Source organism: Mobula birostris, chromosome 32, assembly GCF_030028105.1.
Source record: "Mobula birostris isolate sMobBir1 chromosome 32, sMobBir1.hap1, whole genome shotgun sequence".
Lineage (NCBI taxonomy): Eukaryota > Metazoa > Chordata > Chondrichthyes > Myliobatiformes > Myliobatidae > Mobula > Mobula birostris.
In genome coordinates, this window is record NC_092401.1 from 9,586,764 (window position 1) to 9,606,254 (window position 19,491).

The 19,491-nt window shown below is 42.3% G+C and overlaps 1 protein-coding gene across 1 annotated transcript in view; it reads left to right on the forward strand.

Moving 5' to 3' along the window:
- The window catches only part of LOC140191022 (choline transporter-like protein 2), a 92,860-nt gene that overhangs the window by 70,827 nt on the left and 2,542 nt on the right, over positions 1-19,491 (forward strand). The window contains exons 16-21 of the mRNA XM_072248058.1: positions 3,037-3,131; positions 8,167-8,270; positions 9,952-10,025; positions 10,185-10,255; positions 10,887-10,975; positions 17,840-17,924. Of these exons, the coding sequence (XP_072104159.1) occupies positions 3,037-3,131; positions 8,167-8,270; positions 9,952-10,025; positions 10,185-10,255; positions 10,887-10,975; positions 17,840-17,924 (518 nt within the window). The remainder of the gene's footprint in view (positions 1-3,036; positions 3,132-8,166; positions 8,271-9,951; positions 10,026-10,184; positions 10,256-10,886; positions 10,976-17,839; positions 17,925-19,491) is intronic.

Genomic DNA, 19,491 nt, shown 5'->3' on the forward strand with positions numbered 1-19,491 from the left:
AAGGAATTCAGTAAGGAAGATTAAGATTAAGATGTAAGATTCTGAAAGAGTAACAGGATTTATATTTATCCTAGTGGGAGAATCCAGAACTTGAGGCCATAACTTCAGGATGAGGGGTCAGCCATTTAGGATTGAGACTGGGAGAAAGGAGTAAACTCTGGAATTTTCTAACTCAGTGATTGTTCAATCATTGTGTACAAGAGTCGTAGACTTTTTTTTAATTATAGAGTGGCCATGGGGCTTTTGTGCAATCCTGTATGTGGCGCAGGATGGGCTATGATTTTACTGAATAGCAAAGAAAGCTCACAGAACCCCAGTAGTCTTCCACTCTGCTTGTTCTTACCATGATTAAAACATTGTTGATTGTTTTGTTTGATGTGGGTGCCACCCTCTGGCGTGTTCAGAAAGTGCAGCTACAACTCTGAATCTCCTAGGCCTAGTTGGCTTCCTTCAGAAATGAGCAGAATTAAAGAAAGAACAAGACAGCATGAAGGTAAATTAGGAAATATATACAGTGTGGAATGGAAGTGAGAAGAACTTAATGGCACAAGTCAAGAAATCAAGGTCATTATGGAGGCTACAAACTGAAACCAATTGATTTTCTAGCAACACACATAAAAGTTGCTGGTGAACGCAGCAGGCCAGGCAGCATCTCTAGGAAGAGGTACAGTCGAGGTTTCAGGCCGAGACCCTTCGTCAGGACTAACTGAAGGAAGAGTGAGTAAGGGATTTGAAAGTTGGAGGGGGAGGGGGAGATCCAAAATGATAGGAGAAGACAGGAGGGGGAGGGATAGAGCCAAGAGCTGGACAGGTGATAGGCAAAAGGGACACGGGAGGATCATGGGACAGGAGGTCCGGGAAGAAAGATGGTGGGGGGGGCGGGGGGGGACCCAGAGGATGGGCAAGGGGTATATTCAGAGGGACAGAGGGAGAAAAAGGAGAGTGAGAGAAAGAATGTGTGTATAAAAATAAGTAACAGATGAGGTACGAGGGGGAGGTGGGCATAGCGGAAATTAGAGAAGTCAATGTTCATGCCATCAGGTTGGAGGCTACCCAGACGGAATATAAGGTGTTGTTCCTCCAACCTGAGTGTGGCTTCATCTTTACAGCAGAGGAGGCTGTGGATAGACATGTCAGAATTGGATGTGGAATTAAAATGTGTGGCCACTGGGAGATCCTGCTTTCTCTGGCGGACAGAGCGTAGGTGTTCAGCAAAGCGGTCTCCCAGTCTGCATCGGCTAGCAAAGCGGTCTCCAGTCCAGTCTGGATTTTCTAACAGCATTGCTGGACCAGCTGAGTATATCAGGCCGTTTTTCCAGATTTCAGACATATATGGTTTAGGTTGCATTCAGAAGAAGTATCTAGGGTTAAAATTTCTAGCAATAGTATAGAAACATAGAAAACCTACAGGCCCTTCAGCCCACAAAGCTGTGCCAAACATACCCCCACCTTAGAACTACCTAGGCTTTACCCATAGCCCTCTATTTTTCTAAGCTCCATGTAGCCACCCGGGAGTCCTTTAAAAGACCCTATCGTTTCCGCCTCCACCACCGCCACTCGCAGCCCATTGCACGCACTCACCACTCCCTGTGTTTTAAAAAAACTTACCCCTGACATCTCCTCTGTACCTACTTCCAAGCACCTTAAAACTAAGCCCTCTTGTGCTAGCCATTTCAGCCCTAGGAAAAAGCCTCTGACTATCCACACAATCAATGCCTCTCATTATCTTGAACACCTCTATCAGGTCACCTCTCATCCTCCATCGCTCCAAAGAGAAAAAGCCGAGTTCACTCAACCTATTCTCATAAGGCATGCTCCCCAACCCAGGCAACATCCTTGTAAATCTCCTCTGCACCCTTTCTATGGTTTCCTTCCTGTAGTGAGGTGACCAGAACTGAGCACAGTACTCCAAATGGGGTCTGACCAGGGTGCTATATAGCTGCAACATTACCTCTCGGCTCTTAAACTCAATCCCATGATTGATGAAGGCCTTCTGTGGGCAAGCCAGTTCTGGATCCACAAAGCAATGTCCCCTTAGATCCCATGCCTCCTTACTTTCTCAATAAGCCTTGCATGGGGTACCTTATCAAATGCCTTGCTAAAATCCATCTACGGCTTGACCTTCATCAATGTGTTTAGTCACATCCTCAAGAAATTCAATCAGGCTCATAAGGCACGACCTGCCTTTGACAAAGCCATGCTGACTATTCCTAATCGTATTATGGCTCTCCAAATGTTCATAAATCATGCCTCTCAGGATCTTCTCCATCAACTTACCAACCACTGAAGTAAGACTCGCCAGCCTATAATTTCCTGGGCTATCCCTACTCCCTTTCTTGAATAAGGGAACAACATCTGCAACCCTCCAATCCTCCAGAACCTCTCCCGTCCTCATTGATGATGCAAAGATCATTGCCAGAGGCTCAGCAATCTCCTCCCTTGCTTCCCACAGTAGCCTGTGTACATCTTGTCCGGTCTCGGTGACTTATCCAACTTGGTGCTTTCCAAAAGCTCCAGCACATCCTCTTCCTTAATATCTACATGCTCAAGCTTTTCAGTCCACCGCAAGTCATTGCTACAATCGCCAAGATCCTTTTCCGTAGTGAGTACTGAAGAAAAGTGTTCATTAAGTAACCTCTGCTTTTTCCTCCGGTTTGATACACACTTTTCCACTGTCACACTTGATTGGTCCTATTCTCTCACGTCTTATCCTCTTGCTCTTCACATACTTGTAGAATGCCTTGGGGTTTTCCTTAATCCTGTCCGCCAAAGCCTTTTCATGGCTCCTTCTGGTTCTCCTAATTTCATTCTTAAGCTCCTTCCTGCTAGCCTTATAATCTTATAGGTTCCTATCACTACCTAGTTTTTAGGTAATAATGGCTTTTCTCTTGCTTGAGCCTGGGGTATTGTAGACTTTAATGCTACAGGAATTACTGAAAGTGATTTGTACAAGTATCATGATTTGTAATATTTAATATTGGAAAACTATTGATATTTTCTTTCCTATTCATTTTAACTGCACCACTCTATCTGCAGATATCATGTTGGCTCCTTGGCATTTGGATCTCTTCTCTTGGCTATTGTTCAAATTATCAGAGTTTTATTGGAATATATTGATCAGAAATTAAAAGGTAAAACTATTTAAATTTTCTCTTTAGTTCCATGGGCTTAAGCGACCCAAAAACATTTTTCACGGCCTCATTAATTCCCCCTACTCCTCCAAGTTGAAGTTATTTCTTCACACCAGATTTACGTGTTCTTCAGGAGGAAGAGGAGTATTTAGCTGTACAATTTTTGTGGCTTCAGATATGGTGCCAGTAGTGTATAACCAATGAGAAGGGTCACATCTGTGCCTTTTCCGGGGTTCTTACAGCGAAATTACTGGGCGCATATCAGTCTCGAAACTCTTGATAATTTGTTCCCTTCCTCATGCAAGGCATGGCTGCGTTCCACTTATGCTGTCCTTACTAGTTCTTTAGTTTATCATACACTTAAAGTCTGCAAAATGCTGGAAGAACTCAGCAGGTCAGACAACATCTATGCAAAAGAATAAATGGATGACATTTTGGGCCGAGCCCCTTCTTCAGGACTGAGAGGGAAGGGGGACCGTTTTTTCATGGCAAACAACACCACTGAGCCCAATTTTTAAAAGTCAGCATCATGCTCAGTGTATGCGGTCCAAAAACATACAACACCATCCAAGGTTTGGTGAGTCCCAGTTTGCCATCTTTGAAATCTTATGGGGAACTTGTGAAACTAATTGGGTTTCATTACAGTCCTAAACCAGGTATTGTGCAATGCTTTAGATTAAACACTCATATTCAGTTAGAAAATGAATCAGTAGTAACGTTTGTTGCTGAATTAAAGAAACTGACTGAATTTTGTGGGGGGGTTTTTGGCACTGTTCAAGAGGATATGATAGGAGATCGCTTGGCTGTTGGCGTGTGTGATGTTCACACTCAACATCGCCTGTTGGCAGAATCAGAGCTCACAACTAGTTGGTGTTTGATATGGAAGCAGCAGATAAGAATGCAGTTTTGTTTCAGCAGTGCAAAGTACAAAGGGAGGCGATGTCCGCATCGCCTATAACTGCAGCTGATTATATTGATGTTAACAAAGTGTCCCTAGCTCAGAAAAAAGGGAATTACATTCCTGGTTTCCAATGTTACCATTGTGGTGAATTTTACCAGAAGCCTACTGACTGTCAGTGCTGAGACTCCATCTGTTATAGTTGCCGAAAGAAAGGATATTTGGCAAAAGTTTGCTGATCTCGGCCCCCATTCAAACCAGAACATTCTACAGCAGTACAATACATGGTTACGGAGCCAGAGGTATTTGTAATGCACTGTGATTGTCTAGGGCCTGTAGCCCCTACACAGATGGTTTTATAGATAACAGCAGACCCACTCCCTTTGAACTCGACACTGGATGTCTTATTACTATGCAGTGAAAAGACACAGGTAGATGTGTTTGGTCCTGACTCTTTGAAGGCACTTACAACACTACATTACACACTGAAGACTTGTATGAGGGAGCAGTTACAGCTGCTTGATTGTGATGGTTCTTCTTGAGCGTGAAATCAATTGAAATGGCCAAGTGAATCCCTCATTCCAGAACAAGCTGGTGAACAAGACAGGTTAGCCCTGCAACCTGTTGAAGCAAAATCCCCAGTTGAAAGCACTGAATCCAGACTATCACTCAATCTTGGGGTTTTTGGATTGTGCTGATCGGAGTGGACCAGAAAACCAGTGGAATATTATCAAGCTGATTTTGTCTAAAAATTTACGGGTGCAGAGATGTCCTATCCACTGGGTGACTGTTTATCGCTCTGTCATGTGACATCACATGATTGGTCGATTTTGTAGGCTTGTCCATCTATCAGTTAATGCTTGACCTACAGATTGTGTGCCTGTGCACATATCCATTGCTTCCAGGTGACTGAGGGAAGCAGACTATTCAGCTGCACTGGACACGATAAACGTTCTTAATTGTAACAGTTTACTTAACAGAAATGCACAGAAGGTTAGAAGCTGCTATTGTCTATGTTTCATAACTGTCCCTTGATGCCACATTTTTTGGTTTTGTCAGAGTGTGGGCAAACATTTTCCTCTGCTTGGTATGAGCAGCTATAGTGTAGAAAATGGAAATGACCCATTGTTGCACTATAGAGCACTGCCTTTACAAAGGGATAGCAGAGAGCTGATGTTACTTTTCATGTCAAATGTGATTTATTGTGTTTGATGGAAGTGGTAGTATTACTCTAACTCGTGTCATATAAATTTATTACTTCTGTATGATGTATTAACAAAAATTATGCATCTTAAGAAGGCAGAGAATCACTGAAACATTTTATATCCAAATTGATGCATTTGTGGCCATGATGCGGTAAAATAAAATTGACTTCTAATTTATCATTGAAGGCCAATACAGTATTGATGCTTCTAATTACAGCAGGTGTATAGTTCCTCTCAAATCACTAACCAACTTTGCTATTAACTAAAATCATAGCTGATTCTGTGAAAGCTGCACAGTCACTATTCCCATTGAATCTATTGGAGTATAAAGATCTCTGGATATCAGTTTTCAATGTTTGTTGATTGAGCATCCGCATCTTTTGTGGGTAAATAATTTCAAACATGCACAATACATTGGGGAAAGAAATGCTTCCTCTTCCCTGCGTCTTTATAGCTTAGACCGGGGAGGCGAACCTTTTTGAGAGTGTATGCCCAAATTGGCGATAATCTTTTTTTAAAAAAAAAACTCAGGTGCTGTGACTATTTTGAACAGAGATTATTATTGATTAATCAGTTAGTAACAATAATTATGGAAGTTTCCGAAGAAAAAGCGTGAGTCCTATTGCTTACTTACATGTATTCGTTGGTTTTAGAACATTTATGAGACTGATTAAATAAATGAAGCATTTTAGAAAACCTTTTCAAAAGTTATTAATACATGTCTTTTAAAAAGATATTTGAAAAATAACATCACTTATAAATTGGTTTGTTATTGTAACCATTTATTATCCAAGTACTGATTTGTATACCAGGACTGTGAGGATTTCAAAATCTATCATCCAACATTGCATGTTCTCATAACTGTCTATCTGGTGCCAAGCTAGTATAAGATGTTTCCTATGAAAACATCGCACTACTCTCAGGTTGTAAAAAAATTATTTGCTGCCTCATTTGTAAGTAGAGATAATCATTATGTATCCTTTTTTTATTATGGGTATGGTTTAAATAATTGAAGGGCGGCGCCACATGCCATCTTGGCCATCCCTAGCTTAGACAATCTTCCTAGTTTTAGCAGCTCATTGTTAATATTACCTTCTGCTTCTCTATCTTATCTTTAAACCCATGAGATCTCTACCCATAGCAGCGGTTTTATTGATTGTCATGTGGATCATCAACAGTTGAATCTAAGGAAACAACTTATTGACATTTGCATTTGTAATCCTTTCAGAATCTCCCATTATCCTCTGAGTCAATATTTTGAAACTTTATTGTACCATCTCTCAAGCATATGAAGACCCAAAAATACATGACAACTCCTAGGTGTGATCAGATCAAAGTTGTTTATAGTCTCAGCAGGACTTCCTATTGCTTCCTAAATGTCTTACCTAAAGTTAATGATAACATTTAGCTTGCTGCTTACAGGATCTAATTATTAAACATCACTAACTACTTCATAGGAATTGTCAAAACTAAGAGCTTCATTATATGTTTGTGTAAGCTTGACTAGTGTTGATTTATCAAAAATGCAGGTTAATCAAAAATTGGCTCAGGAACTCCCTTGGTGCTGGCCAGTTGTCAGACCTGGTGGTCCCTCTGCAGTTCAAGTTATTGCAGTGTGCTTGCTTGGTAGTGCTGATAACCACTTATGATTGTGTTCTGCTTCTCTTGCTTTATACACTCAGTGGCCACTTAATCTGTACACCTGCTCGTTAATGCAAATATCTAATCAGCCAATCATGTGGCAGTAATTCAATACATAAAAACACACGGACATGGTCAAGAAGTTGAGTTGTTCAAACTAAACATCAGAATGGGGAGGAAATGCGACCGAAGTGGCTTTGGAATGATTGTTGGTGCCAGATGGGGTGGCTTGAGTATCTCAGAAACTGCTCATCTCCTAGGATTTTCACGCACAACAGTTTCTAGACTTTATAGAAAATGGTGTAGAAAACAAGAAATATCCAGCGAGTGGCAGTTCTGTGGCAAAATCAAGCTTGACAGGAAGACAATAACTCAAATAACCACATGTTATGACAGTGGTGTGCAGTTGAGCATCTCTGAATGCAGAACGCGTTGAGCTTTGAAGTGGATGGACTACAGTAGCAGAAGACCATGAACATACAGTCAGTGGCCACTTTATTAGATACAGGAGGTACCTATTAAAAAGACCAGTGAGTGTATGTTCACGTTTTCTTCCCTCAGCTATCTTCTTGCACAATTACTAATCTGCTCAACATCTCTTTGTATCCTCCTCATAGGTAATATTACCACCCGTCTCTGTATTGTCACCAGACACGGCTGCATTTATACCTTGTCCTGGTATGGTCATTGATACAGATGTTGATACTGTAGATGACACTGCAGTTTTCCAGTTGTCCACTAGTCAACCAGATAATCTTAGAATCAGATTGGTTTCAGTCCATTGTGTCCATACCAGCTCTCTACTGTAGCCCTGCAAGACTGGAAGGCGATAATGGAACCTCCCTCCACCACATCTACAGGCAGTGATTCTGGATTCCAGCCATGCACTACATAGAAAACTTTTCTTCACCCTTAATCCTACTTCTACTCTTACTTTGATTTGAAACCAGTCTTCAGTCCAAGCTGATCTATTATCCCATAATCCTAATGGTTTAATCGAGTGTAACAGCTTATCAAGGATCTAGGGATATTACCTTGACAAGCTCACCCTTATTTATCTCTCTATTTAACATTGTAGAACATTTCTAACAGATTTGTCTAACTCAGTGTCACTTACTACAATTTTACCCACCAGTAATATTAGGAACTTTGGTACCCAGTGGATCCCTTCCCTCTTTTATTTCTGAGTGGGCTTTTAAAGTTGGTCTGTGTGATCTGTTGATTGGATTGATGTGTTCATTCTATTGAGGACCGGGTGGAAGGTGTAATTTGTTTTCATTGTGGTTTACAGGTTCAGAAAACAAAGTTACAAAATTTCTGTTGTGCTGCTTAAAATGTTGCTTCTGGTGTCTGGAGAAATTCCTGAAGTTTTTGAACAGGAATGCTTATATAATGGTGAGTGCTTGAATCATTGTGTTTCTTTGCACAGGAATTATTCAACATATCTGCCTTAGTGGTTGATGATTTTCCATTTACAGTGCTGTTTCTGAGATCGCCTGTCTACAATTTCATTATACTGGTGACTTGGTCAGTCTTCTGGGTCTGTCCCTCTTCCTACTGCCCCACCTTGTTCCCTTAATTGTACTGACTATCTGCCCTTAACATGCAAGACAGAGAAAGACAGGGTCATCAGATGTGATATAAAGTCTTAACGGAAACTCTTTTCTCCTTTCTTCAAATGATCTCCCCCTCCTATCGCCATTATTTTTCAGGTTATCCTATTCCCTTTCTCTTTCCCCATCCCTTTGTCTGCCTCCTTATTGCCTTTGCTTCCATTGCTATTTTTCCCTGCTGTAACTGTCACAAATCTCTCTCTCAAACTAACTGAAGAAAAATGTGTGTGTTTCTCTTATATTTCTTTTTCTGGCCTCCTTTTATTCTTTTGATCTGTTTGTACGGATGTGGAAGACCACCACAAAAGATACTACTCTTTGCTGAGTGAAGTGTTCCTGATCTCTGTGGTGTTACTAATCTGTGGTGCCAGGTGTGGGGGGAGGAGTATTGGTTTGAGGGTAAGGTAATTAGGCTACAGAATGACTGATAAGATGTAAGAACAATGGTAGATGGAATTTATTCCTCCTAAGTTTGAGAGTTGCACATCGAGAGGACAAACAGAGGACATACTATGAATAATGGGGTCCAAGGGAGTTTTGAGGAACGGAGGAACCTTGGTGTACAAGTCTAAGGATCTCTGAATGTGGCAGCATAGTTAAGTAAGGTGGCGAAGATGGCAAACAAAATGCTTATCTTTTATTAGCTGGAGCATGGAGCATAAAAGTATGTTGCAGCTTTATAAAACTGGGTTAGGCCACAGCTGAAGTACTGTGTGCAGTTCTGTGGTCACTACACGAAAGGAAGGACGTAATTGCACTACAGAGGGTATTAAAGCGATTCATAAGGATGATGCTTGAGTGGGGGTGGGAGGAAGTGTTTCAATTATGAGGTGAAGCTGGATAAAATGGTTTGTTTTTGATTGAGCAGAGGGGGCTGAGGGGGAACTTAATAGATTAAGACAAACAGAATTATGAGGGGCAGCGGTAGGGTGTAGATCGTAGGAAACTTTTCTCCATAGCAGAGTTATCTAAAACTTGGGGGTCAATGTTAAATAGTTTGGAGGGGATCAGAGAAGGATTTTTTTGTCACCAAAAGGGATTTTGGAATCTGGAACATGCTGCCTGAAGGGTTGGTGGAAGCTGGTATTGTCGCAAAATTTAAGTATCTGGACAAGCACTTGAATGATCAAGGTATAGAAGGCTGTGGATCAATTTCTGGTAAGTGGGTTTAGTATAGAAGGGTATTTAATGGTCAGCCTGCACATCATGGGCAGAAGGGCATGGTTCTGTGTTCTATGGCTCTGGTGGTTTGCTTGGGTTGCTATGTGCATTGTTGGATGGTGAACACATCCTTCAGTTTTGTCATAGGTTTACTACAATTGGTTAGGTTGACGGTACTCACTTTGGCTCAGAATGCTACTTGTTTAAGGTGATAGTTGGAACACATAGCACAGAGAAGCGAATATTTATATCAACAAAGAGGGTTTTTACCAATATTGCTATCACTGTTTCTCTTCCCTCAGATTTCAATTTATGGGAGTAACTTCTGCACCTCAGCAAAGAATGCATTCTTCCTACTCATGAGAAATATCATCCGGTGAGAGTGTGAGCAAGTGTTTGTGTGAGTGGATTAAAAGTGACTATGTTGGGGGGGGGGGGTGGAGTGATGCAGTAAGTGTGTTAAGGGGAATCTTGAACCGCTGAAATGGTATTGTTGTGATTACTTAATTGGTGATATTCTTTCTTTCCTTCTCAGGGTGGTTGTTCTGGACAAGGTCACAGATTTCCTTCTGTTTCTTGGCAAGCTGCTCATAGTTGGAGGAGTAGGTTAGTATGCACAAACCTTCTACCCTGTGCTTCCATGCCTTGGGTGGAAACCTGCCTTCCTCTCCGTGCCTGGCATATGCTCACTCTCTCCTCTGAGGGGCTCCCACCTCCACCCCACCCCCTTGCTGGGAAATTTCCCATTCCCTGTGTCCTTGTGTTCTTGGTAGCATAACCCTGTGTTAGGGTCCAATGGTCACTATGCTGTATCTGCTGCTGATAGTGCTAAAAGTCCATGCACAGCTTGATGTGGCATGATGTCCACTCTAAGGTAGAGATTTGCTACTTGGTTCCTGCTCTGCTCTGAGTTTGCTGATCCCAGCCAGACAGTGGTTGGTGCTGCAGCTCTGTACCCTGGGCTTAGGGGCAGAAGCAGGTGAGTTCTTACCATTGATCGATCTCCGGTCAGGTCAGGTTTGGATTTGGAGTTGCCATGTCAAAGGCTGCTGACATCTGGTGTGGAAGGTCATAAGGTAGGTTCAAGGATCAGTAAGGATATGGAGAATGGTGTAGGAGTGTTTGGTTAGGAAGCCTCTAGTTTGGAGGGTTGTTGAGAGTGAGCTCAACCTGCCAATGTGGCCTTGTGCACTGAAGTTGATCACTCACTGATTTGATTGTTTTTTCTCATCCTCAGGCATCCTTGGATTTTTCTTCTTCACTAACCGGATAAGGATACTGGAGGACAAGACACCAGCTCTGAATTATTACTGGCTTCCACTGCTGGTGAGAGAGTCGCATGTGTTAACTACAGCATAGCCCACACTCAAACCTCTCAGCACAGCTCTGAGAACAACTATGATCTTACATGTTAGTCTTCCACCAATACACAATGATAATTAACTGATCTCAGCTATGTTTGCATTTGTGTTCAGCACATTGGATTGGGGAGGGGTAAGTGCCCCAGATTCCTGCTGCTAATTGCAGTCTGGTGATGCCTTGCTAGAAAGCTTTGTGTGTGTGTGTGTGTGTATGTATGTATATTAAGGAGGGAGGGAATGAAAGAATTCATGGCAGATGAGATGTAGGATTGAGTCCAACAATGTGCCAGTACATGCAGTGCCACAGCTACCCTAACTACTTACTGAGGCTTCTAATGGTACCAGCCCAGAGCACCCCCTCCTCCCTGGCCATGCTCTCTTCTTGCTGCTACCATCAGGAAGAAGGTACAGGATCCTCAGGACCTACACCACCACGTTCAGGAACAGTTATTGCCCCTCAACCAGAGGGCATAACTTCACTCGCCCCATTATGAACTGTTCCCATAACCTATAGACTCTTCAACACTTCATCTTACGTTTTCAATATTTATTGTTTTTTTTTGTATTTACAGTTTGTTGTCTTTTGCATTATGATTGTTTATCCGTCATTTTGAGTGCAGTCTTTCATTCTTCTATGTTCTTGGATTTTCTGAGTATGCCCGGAAGAAAACAAATTTGAGGGTCATACATGGTGACATGTATGTACTTTGACATTAAATTTACTTTGAACTTTGAGAGAGACTTAATTTCAGAACAGAAAAGGAGAATGTTTTTGAGGGATGCTAATAATTGTGAAATGTGTGACCGTCTCAGTGTGGTGTGACAGCTATCAATAACAGCAGTGTGGAAAATAAATATACAGTGCCTATAAAAAATATTCACCCCTCTCCCCAGAAGTTTTCAGGTTTTATTGTTTTACAACATTGAATCACAGTGGATTTAATTTAGCATTTTTGACTCTGAAAAGACTCTTTCGTGCCAAAGAGAAAACACATTTCTACAAATTGGTCTAAATTTATTACAATTATTAAACACAAAATAACTGATTGCATAATTACTCACCTGCTTTAAGTCTGTATTTAGTAGATGCACCGTTGGCAGTAATTACTGTCTTGAGCCTGTGTGGATCAGTTTTGCACAGCTGGACACTGCAATTTTTCCCTGTTCTTTGCAAAACTGCTCAAGCATGGGGATCATGAGTGAACAGCTCTTTTTAAGTCCAGCCATAAATTCTCAATTGGATTGGGATCTGGACCTTGACTTGGCCACTCCAGGACATTAACTTTGTTGTGTAGCTTTGGCTTTATGCTTGGGGTCATTGTTTTGCTGGAAAACAAATCATCTCCCAAGCTGCAATTCCTCCAGAATTTCCCTGTATTTTGCTGCATTGATGTTACCTTCTATTTTCACAAACCTTGCAGGGCCTGCTGCAGTGAAGCATCCCCATAGCATGATGGAGCCACCACCATGCTTCACAGTAGGGATGGTATGGTTTTGATGCTGTGCCAAACATAGTGTTTAGTCTGATGGCTAAAAAGCTTGATTTTGGTTTCATCAGTCCACAGAACCTTCTTCCAGATGACTTCAGGGTCTCCCATGTGCCTTCTGGCAAGCTCTAGCCGAGATTTCATAAGGCCATAAGACATAGGAGCAGAAGCAGGTCATTTGGCCCATCGAGTCTGCTCCGCCATTCAATCATGGGCTGATCCAATTCATCCAGTCATCCCCACACCCCTGCCTTCTCCCCATACCCTTTGATACCCTGGCTAATCAAGAACCTATCTATCTCTGCCTTAAATGCACCCAATGATTTGGCCTCCACAGCTGCTCGTGGTAACAAATTCCACAGGTTTACCACCCTCTGACTAAAGTAATTTCTCTGCATCTCTGTTCTAAATGGACGTCCTTCAATCCTGAAGTCGTGCCCTCTTGTTCTAGACTCCCCGACCATGGGAAATAACTTTGCCATATCTAATCTGTTCAGGGCTTTTAACATTTGGGATGTTTCTATGAGATTCCCCCCTCATTCTCCTGAACTCTAGGGAATACAGCCCAGGAGCTGCCGGATGTTCCTGATACGGTAACCCTCTCATTCCTGGAATCATTCTCGTGAATCTTCTCTGAACCCCCTCCAATGTTAGTATATCCTTTCTAAAATAAGGAGCCCAAAACTGCACATGATACTCCGTGTGGGCTCATGAGTGCATTATAGAGCCTCATCATCACATCCCTGCTCTTATATTCTATACCTCTACAAATGAATGCCAACATTGCATTCACCTTCTTCACCACTGACTCAACCTGGAGGTTAACATTTAGGGTATCCTGCACAAAGACTCCCAAGTTCCTTTGCATCTCTGCATTCTGAACTGTCTCTCTATCTAAATAATAGTCTGCCCGTTTATTTCTTCCACCAAAGTGCATGATCACACACTTTCCAACATTGTATTTCATTTGCCACTTCTTTGCCCATTCCCCTAAACTACCTAAGTCTCTCTGCAGGCTCTCTGTTTCCTCAACGTTACCCGCTCCTCCACCTATCTTTGTATCATCAGCAAATTTAGCCACAAATCCATTAATCCCATAATCCAAATCATTGATGTACATTGTAAAAAGCAGCGGTCCCAACACTGACCCTGTGGAACTCCACTGGTAACCAGCAGCCAGCCAGAATAGAATCACTTTATTCCCACTCTCTGTTTTCTGCCGATCAGCAAATACTCCACCCTTGCTAGTAAGTTCCCTGTAATTCTATGTGCTCTTATCTTGCTAAGCAGCCTCATGCGTGGCACCTTGTCAAAGGCCTTCTAAAAATCCAAGTACACCATGTCTACTGCATCTCTTTTGTCTACCCTGTTTGTAATTTCCTCAAGGAATTGCAGTAGGTTTGTCAAGCAGGATTTTCCTTTCAGGCAACCATGCTGGCTTTGGCCTATCATGTCATGTGCCTCCAGGTACTCCATAATCTCATCCCTAACAATCGATTCCAACAACTTCCCAACCACTGATGTCAGGCTAACAGGTCTTTCGTTTCCTTTCTGCTGCTTCCCATCCCTCTTAAATAGCGGAGTAACATTTGCAATTTTCAGTCATCCAGTACAATGCCAGAATCTATCGATTCTTGAAAGACCATTGTTAATGCCTCCATAATCTCTCCAGCTACTCCCTTCAGAACCCGAGATGCATTCCATCAGGTCAAGGAGATTTATCTACCCTCAGACCATTAAGCTTCCTGAGCACCTTCTCAGTCGTAATTTTCACTGCACAAACTTCACTTCCCTGACACTCTTGAGTGTCCGGTATACTGCAGATGTCTTCCACTGTGAAGACTGATGCAAAATACGCATTCAGTTCCTCTGCCATCTCGTGCCCCTCATTACAATATCTCCAGCATCATTTTCTATTGGTCTTATATCTACCCTTAACTCTCTTTTACCCATTATATACTTATAAAAGCTTTTAATATCTTCTTTGATATTAGTCACCAGCTTCTTTTCATAATTCATCTTTTCCTTCCTAATGACCTTCTTAGTTTCCTTCTGCAAGTTTTTAAAAGCATCCCAATGCTCTATCTACCCACTAGCATTGGCTTTCTTGCATGTCCTCTACTTTGCTCTTACTTTGGCTCTGACTTCACTTGTCATCCATAGTAGTGCCCTTCTTCTATTCAAAAATTTCTTATTTAGAATATATCTGTCTTGCACTTCCCTCATTTTTCACAGAAACTCCTGCCATTGCTGCTCTGCTGTCCTTCCTGCAAGTGTCCCTTTCCAGCCACTAAAGGGAGGAGGAAGAGAAGATGGCGGCGCAACGCAGCGCACAGCGGCCATTCCGGTGAATGATATATGTTATCTGTCAAGTAGGGTGCCGTGCACAATCCTGATTTGATGGAGACAGACGTGAGAGCACAGAGGAACATCTGGAGAAACTTCTGAAATGCCTTCTTCGCTGCCGCTGCTACTGTGTGATCCAGAATCTCCGGAGGAGAGGGCCCTGAGTCCTCGGCTTTGCTTGTTGCTCGGCGGCCGGGCTGGGGTCGAAGCGCTCGGCAGAGGATGGTGCTCGGGAGGCTGTATCGGAGGGGCTGGTCGGAGGCTGGAAGTTTTTGGACAGACTCAGAGTCGGCTGTGGTCGGGTGCTTCCAATGCATCGGCAGTTGTCGGTGCCTGGAGGTTTATGGCAGGGAGAGTTTCTCCCTTTTGCCACCTGCTATCGGGACTTTCGAGAGTTGATCGGAACTTTGAAATTTTTTTTTTTTTTTACTGTGCCCATGGTCTGTTTTTATCAAATTATGGTATTGCTTTGCGCTGCTGTAACTATATGTTATAATTATGTGGTCTTGTCAGTGTTAGTCTATGGTTTGTCCTTTTTTTTTTGTGGTATCACTCTGGAGGAACATTGTATCATTTCTTAATGCATGCATTTCTAAATGACAATAAACGAGGACTGAGTGTCCTCATAATCTAATCTAACTTGGCCAGTTCCCCCCTCATGCCATTGTAATTTCCTTTATTCCACTGAAATACCAACACATTGGAATTTAGTTTCTCCTTCTCAAATTTCAAAATGAACTCAATCATATTGTGATCACTGTTCCCTAAGGGTTCTTTAACCTCAAGCTTTCTTATCACCTTCAGATCATTGCACAGCACCCAATCCAGCACAGCCGATCCCCTAGTGGGCTCAACAACAAGCTGTTCTAAAAATCTATCCCTTAGTCATTCTACAAATTCTCTCCCTTGAGGTCCAGTACTGACCTGGTTTTCCCAATCCACTTTCATGTTAAAATCCCAACGATTATCATGACATTGCCCTTCTGTCACGCCTTTTCTATCTCCTGCTGTAATTTGTAATCCACATCCAGGCTGCTGTTTGAAGGCCTGTATACAACTGCCATTAGGGTCCTTTTACCTTTGCCATTTCTTAACTCAACCCATAGAGACTCTGCACCTTCTGATCCTATGTCATTCCTTTCTAATGATTTAATATTATATCTTGTACACAGAGCCACACCACCCCCTCTGCCTACTAACCTATCTTTCCAATACACCGTATATCCTTGGACATTCAGCACCCCATGGCAGCCATTCTTTAGCCAAGTTTCTGAGATGGTCACAACGTCATACTTGCTAATCTGTAGCTGAATTTCAAGATCAAATAGCATCTTCAGTCCAGTATTTGTTGCTTTCTGTTGTAAATCATCTCACTGGCTGTGATTGTGCCTCATTTCCTGCCTGTCCTTCCTATCACCTCTGTTGCACGCTATCTTTGATTTATTTCTGTTTTCCCCTTCCTCAGTCCTATCACTCTGTTTTCCATCCCCCCTGCCAAATTAGTTTAAACCCTCCCTAACAGCTCTAGTAAAGCTTTCCTGCTAAGATATTGGAACCCTTTGGGTTCAGCTGTAACCCATCCTTTTTGTACAGGTCATACCTCCCCAGGAAGAGGCCCCAATGATCCAAGAACCTGAAGCCTACGCCAGTCTGTCAGCCACACATTAATATGCCTGATCATGCTATCCTTGCACTTGCTAGCCCGTGGCACAGGCAGCAATCCTGAGATTACTACCCTGGAGGTCCTGTCTTTCGCTTCCTACCCAACTCCCTGAATTCTGTCTTCAGGACCGTTTCCCTTTTTCTACCTATGTCATTGGTACCAGCGTGTACCAAGACCTGGCCATTCACCCTCTCCCTTCAGAATACTCTGTACCCGATTCGAGACATCTGTACCCTGGCACCTAGGAGGCACCACACCATGCAGGTATCTCTACCAGGCTGACTGAACTTCCTGTCTGTGCTCCTCACTATGGAATCCCCTATGACTACCACGTTCCTCGTCATCTTCTCTCCCTTCTGCACCACGGAACCAGGCTCAGTGCCAGAGACCCGATTGCCGTGGTTGTCCTCTGTCAGGTCACCCCCTGAGTTTTTTCATGTGAGTATTTTTTCCAAGAGTGGCTTTCTCTTTGCCACTCTCACATAAAGCTGCGACTGGTAAAGCACCTGGACAACAGTTGTATGAGCAGTCTCCCATCTCAGCCACTGAAACTTGTAACTCTCCAGAGTTGTCATAGGTCTCTTGGTGGCCTCCCTCACTAGTCTTCTTGCATGGTCACTTAATTTTTGAAGACAGCCTGCTCCAGGCAGATTTACAGCTGTGCCATATTCTTTTCACTTCTTGATGATTGACTTAACTGTGCTCCAAGGGATATTTAGTGACTTAGAAATTTTCTTGTATCCATTTCCTCCTGACTTGTACTTTCAATAACCTTTTCGCGGAGTTGCTTGAAGTGTTCTTTTGACTTTATGGTGTAGTTTTTGCCAGGATACTGACTCACCAGCAGTTGCACCTTCCAGATACAGGTGTATATTTACTACAATCAATTGAAACATCTGACTGTGCACTAGGTCTCCTGTTAACTAATTGTGTGACTTCTAAAACTAATTGACTGCACTAGTGCTGATTTGGTGTGTCATATTAATGGGGGGTAAATACTTATGCAATCAATTATTTTGTGTTTTATATTTGTAGTTAATTTAGACCACATTGTAGAGATCTGTTTTCACTTTGACACAAGGGGGTCTTTTTCTGTTGAACAGTGTCAAAAAAGCCAAATTAAATCCACTGTGATTCAATGTTGTAAAACAATAAAACATGAAAACTTCCAAGGGGAGGGTGAATACATTTTATAGACACTGTATGTGATAATATTGTTATGCTATGTGTTTTGATGCTGGGTGTAATAGTATGGAATGATAATGAATCACCTGGAAAGTGTCTGAAGGAAAGCTGACTATGCCAGTAATATTCCTATTATTCTGTGTTACAGACTCTGATTATTGGCTCATACCTTGTTGCACATGGGTTCTTCAGTGTCTATGCTATGTGTGTGGACACACTGTTCCTCTGTTTCTGTGAGTATCATACATGTGCTTCTGTGTTTCTCAGCTGGGGCTGAAATTGAGCTCTGATGCTTTGTTAATGATTTAATGGAAGCTTTGATTATTGATCTTAAGCATCTAAGCAGAAAAATATGATCTATATATTTAAAATCTGAGTTTATTCTTGTTATTTCTGAATGATGCTGAATTTTTTTGTCATCTGCAGCTTCAAAGTCTAGCCTCCAGTTACTGCTGAATTAATGAATCTCAGCTTGGTGTTCTATAGGTGCCTTAACTGGCTTCAGCATGAACCAAGAATTGGCTCCTTTGTGTGAATATCAATTAAATACAGATCCAATTTGATGGACAATTGTTGCCTTGGCCATACTGCAAACAAGATTGAGCCACGTCAAGGGATAAATAGTCTCTTCTGCTCCAGTGTTCCTAAAATGACCGTGACACAGACAATGGGGTGGAACTCCATTCACTGCACTGTACTCCAGTGAGGGTTGCTACTTTTAGGAAAACTGGGGAGAAAGATGAGAATACTGAATTTATCTTTGTCTCAGAGGAACAGTTTAAAATCAGCATCAGATGTCAATGTAATCATGGTTTCATTTAAGATTTGTTGAAAGACTGGATTCAGTTGAGCTGCACTTTGCCAAGGACCAAATTTGTCCATAGTCCATGCTGGTCAAATTTCTTGCCAATTTAACTGATGCTTATGACTTCAGACATTTTCTGTATCTAATTATTTGCATTTAGCAAGGTTAGTGCTTGTCCCCATTAGCTCCCTCTAACATGACCTTTTACTTATTTCCCTCTTTCAGTTTTATCTATCTTCCAATCCAGTTTTCTGTTGTATTTTCACAATTAAAGTGGAGCCGTTGTAGTGTGGGTTACGCACTAACCCACCCCCTTTCCTTCAATGAGAAATCTGGACAGAGTTAGGCCCTTGAACCTGGATGGGATCTGCCTCTGGATGCATTCCCAGCTCATGTCGAAACATATGGTCAATTGTGGCTTGGCAGTGTCAAGTCAGTCATAGACAGCTTTGCTTTGTGCCTGTATTCTTTGTACATCCTCAGATCCAGAGGGAACCAGGTCCTGAGTAGTTTGAATGTGAAAGGCTGGAGCTTCTGCCAACATGCTCGGAGAATATCCTGTCAAAGAAATTGGGGGGCTTTGTTAATTTCCTATGTTTGGGTCAGCGCAAGTTCTAGATCTTTAGTGGGGGGGGGGGAGAAGAGGGAGAGAAAAATAACTGAACCGAGCTCCAATTTGATATCTGATGAGGGAATTCACTCTGAAATTTGGATAGCCATGGTCTTTTTACAGTGATTCTAACTACCTGTTTTTTCTGATCTCTCGTTGCTAATCACCATCCTGAGCTCTGTCTATATTTGTGTGCTGCAACATTTCCTTTTGCTGGCTCTGACTATTATCTGCCTCTTTCTCTTTTACTCTCTCCCTTCTTTCCTCTTGCTGTCACCGTGTCCTCCATTCATCACCTCTGAATGGCGATGTACTTGGATTCTTCTGCTTTTCCTCTACTGCTATGTCGTTGTTGGGAAACCAGGTGAAGATTTGGAACGGAATG